Source organism: Schistocerca cancellata, chromosome 8, assembly GCF_023864275.1.
Source record: "Schistocerca cancellata isolate TAMUIC-IGC-003103 chromosome 8, iqSchCanc2.1, whole genome shotgun sequence".
NCBI classification, from domain to species: domain Eukaryota; kingdom Metazoa; phylum Arthropoda; class Insecta; order Orthoptera; family Acrididae; genus Schistocerca; species Schistocerca cancellata.
This window is the reverse complement of record NC_064633.1, coordinates 320,537,877-320,550,154: the sequence shown is the minus strand read 5'-3', so window position 1 is coordinate 320,550,154 and position 12,278 is coordinate 320,537,877. Positions and strand designations below refer to the sequence as shown.

General features: G+C 45.0%; 1 protein-coding gene across 3 annotated transcripts in view; it reads right to left on the bottom strand.

Annotated features, from left to right (window-relative positions):
- Positions 1–12,278, bottom strand: part of LOC126094912 (myogenesis-regulating glycosidase) — a 693,284-nt gene that overhangs the window by 64,804 nt on the left and 616,202 nt on the right. For all 3 annotated transcript variants that reach the window (XM_049909552.1, XM_049909551.1, XM_049909554.1), the window contains one exon: positions 4,641–4,802. In XM_049909552.1, coding sequence (XP_049765509.1) covers positions 4,641–4,802 — 162 coding nt within the window. The remainder of the gene's footprint in view (positions 1–4,640; positions 4,803–12,278) is intronic.

Genomic DNA, 12,278 nt, shown 5'->3' with positions numbered 1-12,278 from the left:
ACATTCATTACGCCAGAGATTGCAATTGTGTGCAGCAAGTGATGGCCACCACATTGAACATCTATTGGCCTGACATGTCGGGACACGCTCTATTCCACTCCGCAATTGAAAACGGAAACCACGTGTGTACGTGTACCTCACCCCTCATGGTAATGTACATGGGCGTCAGTGAAAAAGACCAAGAAAAAGGTGTTAGCATGTGAACGTAATGTGCTGTTCCTGTCTCTTCTGTACCTAAGGTCCATCACCGGTCCCTTTGGATCCTTACGTAATTCGGTGCTCTCCGATACACACGATCGAACAGCGGAGGAGTGGTACTCAAGCGTCAGCTTTAGGTTACAATATCTCCGGATGTAATTAACATTTAACAATGCAACAAACGGCACTGATTACGTATTTGTTTATATGTTCAGTTGTGCTAACAAAACTAACGGGGTTCCATTTAAAAATACGTAGGTTTGTGTTAAAAAACATACTTCGGTGCATTTTTTTATGGTTTGTATTAACCAATTACACTAGCCCCTCTCCTGACGTTCGGTCTGTGGAATCGATTCGTCAGTATTTGATGTGGTTTACGAAATATATCCAGCGGTAACGTTAGGTGACTCACCCTGTATAATATTCGACCATCAATATGTCGGAAAGACTATCGATATATTGCAGGAAGAAACATCGATGTACCGGCCAAAATAATATCGCCTGAATTATACTACTAGTTTTAGAGCTGTATATTGAAGTACTGATTTACTATTAGATGCTCGCCCGGCTAGCCGCGTGGTCTAACTCGCTGCTTCCTGAGCGGGAAGGCGTGCCGGTCCCCGGCACGAATCCACCAGGCGTATTAGTGTCGAGGTCCGGTGTGCCGACCACCCTGTGGATGGTTTTTAAGACGGTTTTCCATCTGCCGCGACGAATGCGGGCTGGTTCCCCTTATTCCGCCTCAGTTACACTATGTCGGCGATTGCTGCATAAACACTGTCACCACGTACACGTACACCATAATTACTCTATCACGCAAACATCCGGGGGGGGGGGGGGTGCCACTGGGGGCCGAACCGCACCATAACCCTGGGTTCGGTGTAGGGCGGCGGTGGGGTGAGTGGACTGCTGTGGCCTGTTGTGGGGTTGTGAACCACTGAGGACTACGACAGGAACGAAACCTCTCCGCCATTTCTAGGTCCCCAATTCAGTAAACAATAATATTAGATATTCTGTATATCAACAAGCTAGCAGCCTGCTTATCCCCCTTAGAGCAAGAACTGAAAGGAAAACGATGCTCGTTCATGCTTGGCGATAACCACTTTGCTAACAATGGTAACTGCAGGTAAGTGGCACAGTAAAAGGTGTACGATGGATCCGTTGTTCGGTTTCGTCACATATCGGATTTGTCTGGAACACTTCATGTCGACTTCCCTCCATTTTCGTTTCTGCAAACGCCAGCGACCTGGCAGTTGTAGTGTTAAATTTGCGTTGTCAAGTTTAAACGTTGAAGTTTCTGTTGGTAGGGCCGAGCGCCGATTACGTCAGCATTTCCCCTCACGCCTCCGCCCATCGTAAAGACCAATCTTGCCATTTACATTTTGGTTCATCAGTTTCAGCAACTGTTTTTTGGAGGATGCCGATGTGAAAAATGGTTCAAATGGCTCTGAGCACTATGGTACTTAACATCGGAGGTCATCAGTCCCCTAGAACTTAGAACTACTTAAACCTAACTAACCTAAGGACATCGCACACATCCATGCCCGAGGCAGGATTCGAACCTGCGACCGTAGCGGTCGCGCGGTTCCAGACTGGAGCGCCTAGAACCGCTCGGCCACACTGACCAGCGCGGATGTGAAGAAATACCGCATTAGTAGCGTTGAAAATGGTTTTGTAACGCAACTGCCGTGCTATTTCTTCACATCAGATATCTTGCTATTCCATTCACACCCCGTCCCTCCGGCCTCCTCTCTTCCCCCCTCCCCCTCCCCCTGTAGCCTTGCGGTCTGAGGCGTCTTGTCATGGTCCGCCCTCTCTCGGGTATGGACTTGTGTGTCGTCCTTAGCGTAAGTTAGTTTAACTCCATGAAAAACACCTGCACTCAACCGAGCTAACAGTTTCGTGTGCAATGTCCTCATCAGGAATGATAGGCCCTTATTTTTTTTGAGAACGAAAGAGGGCAGTCTGTTACCGTGAATGCTGAGCGCTATTCAAGAATGTTAAGGACAATCTTCATACCTCAGCTTCGTCAGTATGCAGTTAATGATGAAATATTATTTCAACAAGATGGGAGCAACAAGTCACATGGCCTGCGTGAGCATTAATGTTCTCAATGAAGTTTTTACTAACCGGGTGATTTCCAAGAATGGAGCGATTGCTTGCGCCCCCCCCCCCCCCCCTCCCCCCCGGTTACCCGACGTTACAGCCTGTGTTTTTTTCAAATGGTTCAAATGGCTCTGAGCACTATGGGACTTAACATCTGTGGTCATCAGTCCCCTAGAACTTAGAACTACTTAAACCTAACTAACCTAAGGACATCACACACATCCATGCCCGAGGCAGGATTCGAACCTGCGACCGTAGCAGTCGCGCGGCTTCGGACTGAGCGCCTAGAACCGCTAGACCACCGCGGCCGGCTGTTTTTTTTTTTCCATGGGGCTACCTTAAGAAAGCAAAGTGTGTGAAGAAAGACCTCATAACGTTGGTGATCTCAAAGAAAGAATCCGGATGGAAATCGAGAGAATTCCTCAGGGTATGCTCTGTTGTGTTATGGACAGCTTCGTAAATCGCCTGCGAGAATGCTGTGATCGAGGAGGACGCCATCTTGCTGATGTCATTTTGAAACAATGTAAAAAATTTGTTGATGTTTCTTAAATGCTTTTTAACGTAGAATAATATTGTATGAATAAAATGTTGATATCTGCATCCAACTTTATTTTACACTCATTTAAAAGATGCAGGTTTGACTGCCGCACCCTGTACCAATAATTTATCAACAGCCCTGCTATCAAGTCCTCTAACAAGGGAACCTCCCCATCGCACCCCCCTCAGATTTGGATATAAGTTGGCACAGTGGATAGGCCTTGAAAAACTGAACACAGATCAATCGAGAAAACAGGAAGAAGTTGTGTGGCACTATGAAAAAAAATAAGCAAAATATTCAAACTGAGTAGTGCATGAGCAAGATAGGCAACATCAAGGATAGTGTGAGCTCAGGAGCGCCGTGGTCCCGTGGTTAGCATGAGCAGCTGTGGAACGAGAGGTCCTTGGTTCAAGTCCTCCCACCGAGCGAGGTGGCGCAGTGGTTAGCACACTGGACTCGCATTCGGGAGGACGACGGTTCAATCCCGTCTCCGGCCATCCTGATTTAGGTTTTCCGTGATTTCCCTAAATCGCTTCAGGCAAATGCCGGGATGGTTCCTTTGAAAGGGCACGGCCGATTTCCTTCCCCATCCTTCCCTCACCCGAGCTTGCGCTCCGTCTCTAATGACCTCGTTGTCGACGGGACGTTAAACACTAATCTCCTCCTCCTCAAGTCCTCCCTCAAGCGAGAAGTTTACTCTCTTTATTTTCGCAAAGTTATTATCTGTCCGTTCGTTCATTGACGTCTCTGTTCACTGTAATAAGTTTAGTGTCTGTGTTTTACGACCGCACCGAAAAACCGTGCGATTAGTAGACGAAAGGACGTGCCTCTCCATTGGGAACCGAAAAGATTTGATCGCAAGGTCATAGGTCAACCGATTCCTCCACAGGAAAACACGTCTGATATATTCTATACGACACTGGTGACGGCATGTGCGTCACATGACAGGAATATGTTGTCGACCCACCTAACTTGTACACTTGGCGAATGGGTAAAAAGATTCTTCTACCTTGCCCGATTTAGGTTTTCTTGTGGATGTGATAATCACTCCCAAAAAAGTGATGAAAACATAAGAGTTTGCCACATAAACTGCAACAAATGAATTCAACAGTTTCACAGTCGCACAGTTTTCCCTGTGCTCTGTCAAAACATATGTTTTTAACGTTTTCAAATTTTTCCGTGTGTAGACCGTCAAATCCTGCATATGTCCAAGCAAATCTGAACATGTCCTGGAATTTTGGAGAGCGAAGTTGATTATGTGTGAGTGCCTGAACTTTGATAATTGTCTGAAGATGAAAAAATCAACTTTTCACTTGAGGGAAGACGTGAACCAAGGACCTCTTGTTCTGCACCTGCTCACGCTAACCACGGGACCACGGCGCTCTTGAGCTTACATCCTCCTTGATGTTGCATATCTTCCTCATGGACTACTCAGTTTGTATATTTTGCTTATTTTTTTCATAGTTCCACACAACTTCTTCCTGTTTTCTCGATTGGTGTGTGTTCAGTTTTTCAAGGCCTATCCACTGTGCTAGCTTATAACTAAATCTGAGGGGGGGGGGGGGGGGGTGCGATGGGGAGGTTCCCTTGTAAGAAGTGACCAGAGTGCTCTCTCAGGAGGCTGTCTGATATTTCGTCTGGTGAGCTTACGTTGCGTTAATTTCACTATATTTCGCCGAGTGATTCCTCATTTGTTATATGTTCGTTATTTAGGAAATCAGAGTATAATAATAGCAGTTTTAGACCTGGCAGCACATGACATAAACGTAGTTAATTTCTACCGGTAGAGGACACGTACCTGCTGAGCACATTCCCCCACGGATGAGGCCCGCCTCCAGTGACGAAGGGCGAGCAGTTGAGGGACAGCCCTTGGGGCAGCGGCCACAGCTTCCCCGCCACGTGCCCTGCGCCATACCAGTTGGCGTCCCCCAACTGGTAGCAGTCACGCGGGACGGGCTGCCTGGAACACAACGCAGCACCACGTCATCTGGCAGGCTTACGAACAAGGAAAACTCCACGTCGCATCCCCGTCAGATTTAGTGGTAAAAGGGCCCAACGGACATCCGGTCATACCTGATCACGTAGCAAGCATGAAAACAAGAAAAAGGTGTGCTGAACGTTGAAAAAACAGCAAAATATAAACATCTACATCTACATCTACATCTACATGATTACTCTGCAATTCACATTTAAGTGCTTGGCAGAGGGTTCATCGAACCACAATCATACTATCTCTCTAACATTCCACTCCCGAACAGCGCGCGGGAAAAACGAACACCTAAACCTTTCTGTTCGAGCTCTGATTTCTCTTATTTTATTTTGATGATCATTCCTACCTATGTAGGTTGGGCTCAACAAAATATTTTCGCATTCGGAAGAGAAAGTTGGTGACTGAAATCTCGTAAATAGATCTCGCCGTGACGAAAAACGTCTTTGCTTTAATGACTTCCATCCCAACTCGCGTATCATATCTGCCATACTCTCTCCCCTATTACGTGATAATACAAAACGAGCTGCCCTTTTTTGTACCCTTTCCATGTCCTCCGTCAATCCCACCTGGTAAGGATCCCACACCGCGCAGCAATATTCTAACAAAGGACGAACGAGTGTAGTCTAAGCTGTCTCTTTAGTAGACTTGTTGCATCTTGTAAGTGTCCTGCCAATGAAACGCAACCTTTGGCTCGCCTTTCCCACAATATTATCTATGTGGTCTTTCCAACTGAAGCTGTTCGTAATTTTAACACCCAGGTACTTAGTTGAATTGACAGCCTTGAGAATTGTACTATTGATCGAGTAATCGAATTCCAACGGATTTCTTTTGGAACTCATGTGGATCACCTCACACTTTTCGTTATTTAGCGTCAACTGCCACCTGCCACACTACACAGCAATCTTTTCTAAATCAATTTGCAACTGATACTGGTCTTCGGATGACCTTACTAGACGGTAAATTACAGCATCATCTGCTAACAACCTAAGAGAACTGCTCAGATTGTCACCCAGGTCATTTATATAGATCAGGAACAGCAGAGGTCCCAGGACGTTTTCCTGGGGAACACCTGATATCACTTCAGTTTTACTCGATGATTTGCCGTCTACGAACTGCGACCTTCCTGACAGGAAATCACGGATCCAGTCGCACAACTGAGACGATACCCCATAGGCCCGCAGCTTGATTAGAAGTCGCTTGTGAGGAACGGTGTCAAAAGCTTTCCGGAAATCTAGAAATACGGAATCAACTTGAGATCCCTGTCGATAGCGGCCATTACTTCGTGCGAATAAATGACAGTGAACGGTCCAAGTGGTTAAGCGGTGACGCTGTTGGACTGCAAAGCGGACGAGCCCGTGTTCAAAGCTCGATCGTGCCGATTTTTTTTTTTTTTTCACAAAATTGCTAACTGTCCGTCCAGTCACTGACGCGACTGTTCGTTGTATTCAAATTTATGTCTGTGTCGTGGTGTAGCGTCCGTTTGCAACAGCGAGGTGTAAGTAAGAGACCTATAATGAAAGTTGATTCTGTACTATCCTATTGGCAGCCGAAGGAAAGTTGCTTCCGAATGGCAACTGCAAACGTTTGATGACAACGCGACAAGTCAACTGAATACACAGGAAAACACGTGTGGCGCGTCATTCACGGCATTAGTGACAGTGCGTGTGTCATATGATAGGACCTAATTTGTACGCCTGGTAAGTAAGTGCGATATGCCTCCTTGCCCGATTTGCGTGTTCGTATGGATGTGAATGTGATCACGCCCAAGGAAATGATGAAAACATAATAGTTTGTCACATACGCTGCAGCAAATGAACGCAACATTTTCACCATCTGACAGTTTCTCTGTGCTCTCTCAAAACATGTCTTGTTAACGTTTGTGGAGTTCCGTTCCGTTTCGGAAGTTTTAACATAGTTCATACCCGTTTATATATTGTTTTCATTTCTGTGAGACGGCCGGCCGGAGTGGCCGTGCGGTTCTAGGCGCTACAGTCTGGAGCCGAGCGACCGCTACGGTCGCAGGTTCGAATCCTGCCTCGGGCATGGATGTGTGTGATGTCCTTAGGTTAGTTAGGTTTAATTAGTTCTAAGTTGCAGGCGACTGATGACCTCAGAAGTTAAGTCGCACAGTGGTCAGAGCCATCTGTGAGACGTCTACATGGTATCTCACGCGCTCTCATTATTCATCACGTTTACTTGCGTCGGTAACGTATTCTTACCAAAGAATCATGCTCTACAACCACTCTACAACTGCCAAAACTACAGGAACAGATCAAACATTTCAATAAATAAATGTCGTGTGACTAGGGCCTCCTGTTGGGTAGACCGTTCGCTGGGTGCAAGTATTTCGATTTGACGCCACTTCGGGGACTTGCGCGTCGATGGGGCTGAAATGATGATGACTAGAACAACACAACACGCAGTCCCTGGTCGGAGAAAATCTCCGACCCAGCCGGGAATCGAACCCGGGCTCTTACGACTAACATTCTGTTGCGCTGACCACTCAGCTACCGGGGGCGGACATTTCAATGACTGGAAGGAAAGTTCGTAATGTTGGGGCGAAGAAAGTAAGTAGTACGAGAGAGTTTTGAACACGGCTTGTTCGCTTCACAGTCCAACACCGTGACCACTTAACCATGACGCCGTGGCTGTCTGTCTTCCCTCAATATTGCATTTGTTAAGCTTGTTCCGCTCACTGTTCCTACTTTGCTTTTTTTTTCACACTTCAGTACATCTTATTCCTCTTTTCATGCTTGATCTGTTTTCAGTTCTTGAAGGGCTATTCACTGGGCCATTTTAGCACTAAATCTGAGGGGGCGCACACACCAGTGCAGCAGTTGCTCGCAATGCAGTGAAACATGGAGTCACCCGTTAAACTTCCTGCTACACTGTAAACTTGTGTAGCAACGAAAGAGTCGAGGCATCTATGGAGCGTGCATTCAGGTGACCAGAACAGAATTTTTGTAGTTAACGTACACTGACCTCAAAAATCACATGACTATGGGACGACGTAAGGTTTGTCCGAGAGCTTTCTGCTGACTTTCAACATTATTACATCGCTTTTATAGACAGACCCCGTTCAATAGTACCGTCAACACTACAAAGGTTTCATAGGCATCGTAATAATTCACATTTGGTACTTGGAATGAACTTACGCTTTGATGGGATAAATTCAAATGCATATTGCGTGCTTCTGACAAGTTTCACACCCCGCATGTCGCTCCTATTCAATTTTTTATTATTTTCTTATTTATTTATTCATTTTTATAAGGAAAGATGAAGCCACTGCCATGTTTCAGGTTTTCTGCTGCACTCGATGGTGCTGCCGAGTCTCTGTTTCAATTAACTGCGTTATGATGGCGCCATAAAATGGCTTCCGAGTACGCAAAAGTGAGTGTGTACGTAAAAATATGGAATTTGGAGTAATGCCATGCGCCTTATGAGTGATTTACGACACTGTGAAATTACTATAAGGACGAAATTCTTCCGTTTTTACTTTCAGACAGGAGAGAGTGCTGTACCTAGAGGTTAGTGTACCTAGGAACACATGTTTCTGGTCGGTACTTCAGTCTAGTGACTGATTTTAGAATCGGATGAATGAATGCGTACTAGAGGCCGCCGGAAACAGTTTCCGCCATTTCCTACAGCTTTTATTGTTGCTAGATATGAAGTTGTGACTTGTGTATCATTTCGATTCGTATATATTTTATTGTTGTGTAACGTATTCAAGCTATTTGGAGTGTATTGTTAATTCTTCAGTTACAAAATTTTATGGCAAGTAAAAATCTATATACTTTCAAAACTTGTTAAGTAACTTGTGGCCGATAAAGACTTGGGTCGTTACCATCTGCTATCTTGAAAAAGAAGAACGTCTTCTACAGCGGAACTTGGAATACTTGCAAAATGACTGAGTTTCGTTAATGTCGAAACAATTTTACTTGTCTTGAAAACGGCAGTTCGTAGCTTCAGTTTGAAAATGTATTTAACTCCCTGATAACACTTTTGCTTAATTTGATTTCACTTACTGGTTATTGTTATGTAGTACCGTAATAATGAAACAGTAGACGACTAAATACCGTACTGACAAGATTTTCTCTATTGCAACGCTTTTAAATTTCAATAGTTACATGACCATGTCGTGCCTTGGAACACGTTTCCACATTTGCAACAGCCTAAACGTAAATAAGGTACAGATGACCGCGAGTTCCTGTGAGATGTGGCGACCACTGAGCCCTGGACTCTACTTACGAAGACATGGCCGTCATGACCAAATAAGAGATAATCAGAGCTCGCTCGGAAAGTTTAAATGATTGCCTTTCGAACGCACTATTCGTTAATGCAGTGGTAGAGAAATAGTCTGGAAGTGAATTCACTGCACCCTCTGCTAAACAATTAGGTTTTAATTGAAGACTGGAAATGGGAACGCTAAGAAAGCCGAAATTGGATGTTCTCGTATTTCTCTGTAAATTGCATTTTCTGTCACACGTTATGAATGACATAAAATATACACAGTTTGTAGTTATAAGCTATGGGACGGAGTCGCTCCAAAGTGTATATGATGTCAACGTTTTTAGAACTGGTGATATTGACAGATAGTTTTCGAAAAGGCAGTAATAAAACTGCGCCTTGAAACGCCGGCTAAGCTGTATGTAGCTGAGTATTTGAGTGCCTGTTACAGGATAAAGTTCTTGTAATTCTAACGAAAGCAAAGTAGCATCAGCCTAGCTGTCCTAGGAAACGTGTGTGAAATCTTATGGAACTTCACTGCTAAGGTCATTAGTCCCTGAGCTTACACACTACTTAACCTAAATTATCGTAAGGACAAACAAACACACCCATGCCCGAGGGAGGACTCGAACCTCCGCCGGGACCAGCCGCATAGTCCATGACTGCAGCGCCCCAGACCGTTCGGATAATCCCTCGCGGCTAGCTGTCCTACATCACGTATACCTCGTGTCTATTTAACAAGCAGGACTTGGGGGACACCATGTTGGATTTCGTCCTAATCTGTTGAAGCCCATATTTGGCGGATTTTATAGTATAACTTATGTCCTATGAATATATTATGCTGTTTCAAAGCATCAGCACACTGAGGATATCTTGTGCTTCGATTTTGGTGCGATCTGGTGTAAGAAAGTGACGGGAAGCGTCATATTGTTGGTAAACAGTTTATGTATTTCGTATTATAAGTTATGTGTTATGAAACCGTGCCCTTTCAAGGCAATGGCACACGCATATATATATATATATATATATATATATATATATATATATATATATATATATATATATATATATATATATGGTTATTACAAATGATTGAAGCGATTTCACAGCTCTACAATAACTTTATTATTTGAGATATTTTCACAATGCTTTGCACACACATACAAAAACTCAAAAAGTTTTTTTAGGCATTCACAAATGTTCGATATGTGCCCCTTTAGTTATTCGGCAGACATCAAGCCGATAATCAAGTTCCTCCCACACTCGGCGCAGCATGTCCCCATCAATGAGTTCGAAAGCATCGTTGATGCGAGCTCGCAGTTCTGGCACGTTTCTAGGTAGAAAGAAATCGCATGGGGTTAAGTCGGGAGAGCGTGGAGGCCATGACATGAATTGCTGATCATGATCTCCACCACGACCGATCCATCGGTTTTCCAATCTCCTGTTTAAGAAATGCCGAACATCATGATGGTAGTGCAGTGGAGCACCATCCTGTTGAAAGATGAAGTCGGCGCTGTCGGTCTCCAGTTGTGGCATGAGCCAATTTTCCAGCATGTCCAGATACACGTGTCCTGTAACGTTTTTTTGCGCAGAAGAAAAAGGGGCCGTAAACTTTAAACCGTGAGATTGCACAAAACACGTTAACTTTTGGTGAATTGCGAATTTGCTGCACGAATGCGTGAAGATTCTCTACCGCCCTCCTGTTCACTTCACCATTAAGAAAAAATGTTGCTTCAACACTGAAAACAAATTTCGCACTGAACGCATCCTCTTCCATGAGCTGTTGTGCCGGCCGCGGTGGTCTTGCGGTTCTAGGCGCTGCAGTCCGGAACCGCGGGACTGCTACGGTCGCAGGTTCGAATCCTGCCTCGGGCATGGATGTGTGTGATGTCCTTGGGTTAGTTAAGTTTAAGTAGTTCTAAGTTCTAGGGGACTGATGACCTAAGATGTTAAGTCCCATAGTGCTCAGAGCCATTTGAACCATTTTTTGAGCTGTTGCAACCGCGCCGAAAATTCAAAGCGTTTGACTTTGTCATCGGGTGTCAGGGCTTGTAGCAATTGTAAACGGTAAGGCTTCTGCTTTAGCCTTTTCCGTAAGATTTTCCAAAACCGTCGGCTGTGGTACGTTTATCTCCCTGCTTGCTTTATTCGTCGACTTCCGCGGGCTACGCGTGAAACTTACCCACACGCATTCAACCGTTTCTTCGCTCACTGCAGGCCGACCCGTTGATTTCCCCTTACAGAGGCATCCAGAAGCTTTAAACTGCGCATACCATCGCCGAATGGAGTTATCAGTTCGTTGATCTTTTTTGAACTTCGTCCTGAAGTGTCGTTGCACTGTTATGACTGACTGATGTGAGTGCATTTCAAGCACGACATACGCTTTCTCGGCTCTTGTCGCCATTTTGTCTCACTGCGCTCTCGAGCGCTCTGGCGGCAGAAACCTGAAGTGCGGCTTCAGCCGAACAAAACTTTTTCTACGTATCTGTAGTGTGTCGTGACCATATGTCAATGAATGGAGCTACAGTGACTTTATGAAATCGCTTCAATCATTTGTAATAGCCCTATATATATATATATATATATATATATATAGTGTCGTTCTTGGTACGGTCTACGAGGACTATTCGGAAAGCAACTTCCGATCGGTCCCGAAATGGAAACCACCGTGAAAATCCGATGAATTTTGCACAGATGTGTTACGTAGTGTCTCTAGTATCCCCGTCGACCGCGGCACGTCGCTCTTTTCAATTCTGAGCGCACAGTGAGCACGTAAAGACACACAGAAAATAATGTCTCCAGCGAAAAATGAAGGCCTGGTGAAAGATTTAGCAGTCCACATAACATAACTATCATGCGTTTCGTTCTCCATCACAATTCTCGGCCGCACTTTGCAGGAACAATGAAGATGCTCCTGCAGCGTTTTCGATGGGAAGTGTTTGATCACCCACAACACAGCCCGTAATTGTCTCGTCCTGAGTATCGTCACTGCTCACATGAGCCTCTGGCTGTGGAGACAACAATTTGGGCACAGACAACTAGCTGTAGACAAGCGCAGAGAATTGGCGGGAAGCACTAGAGGCTGTCTTCTATGGCAAGGGTGTTGGAAAGTTGGTACAACGCTACGAAAAGCGTATAAGTCGGAGTGGCGACCATGTAGAGAAGTAGCTCAAAGGTGTTGCTAACTATTGCAAATAAAACAGTTTTGATTTTCACAGT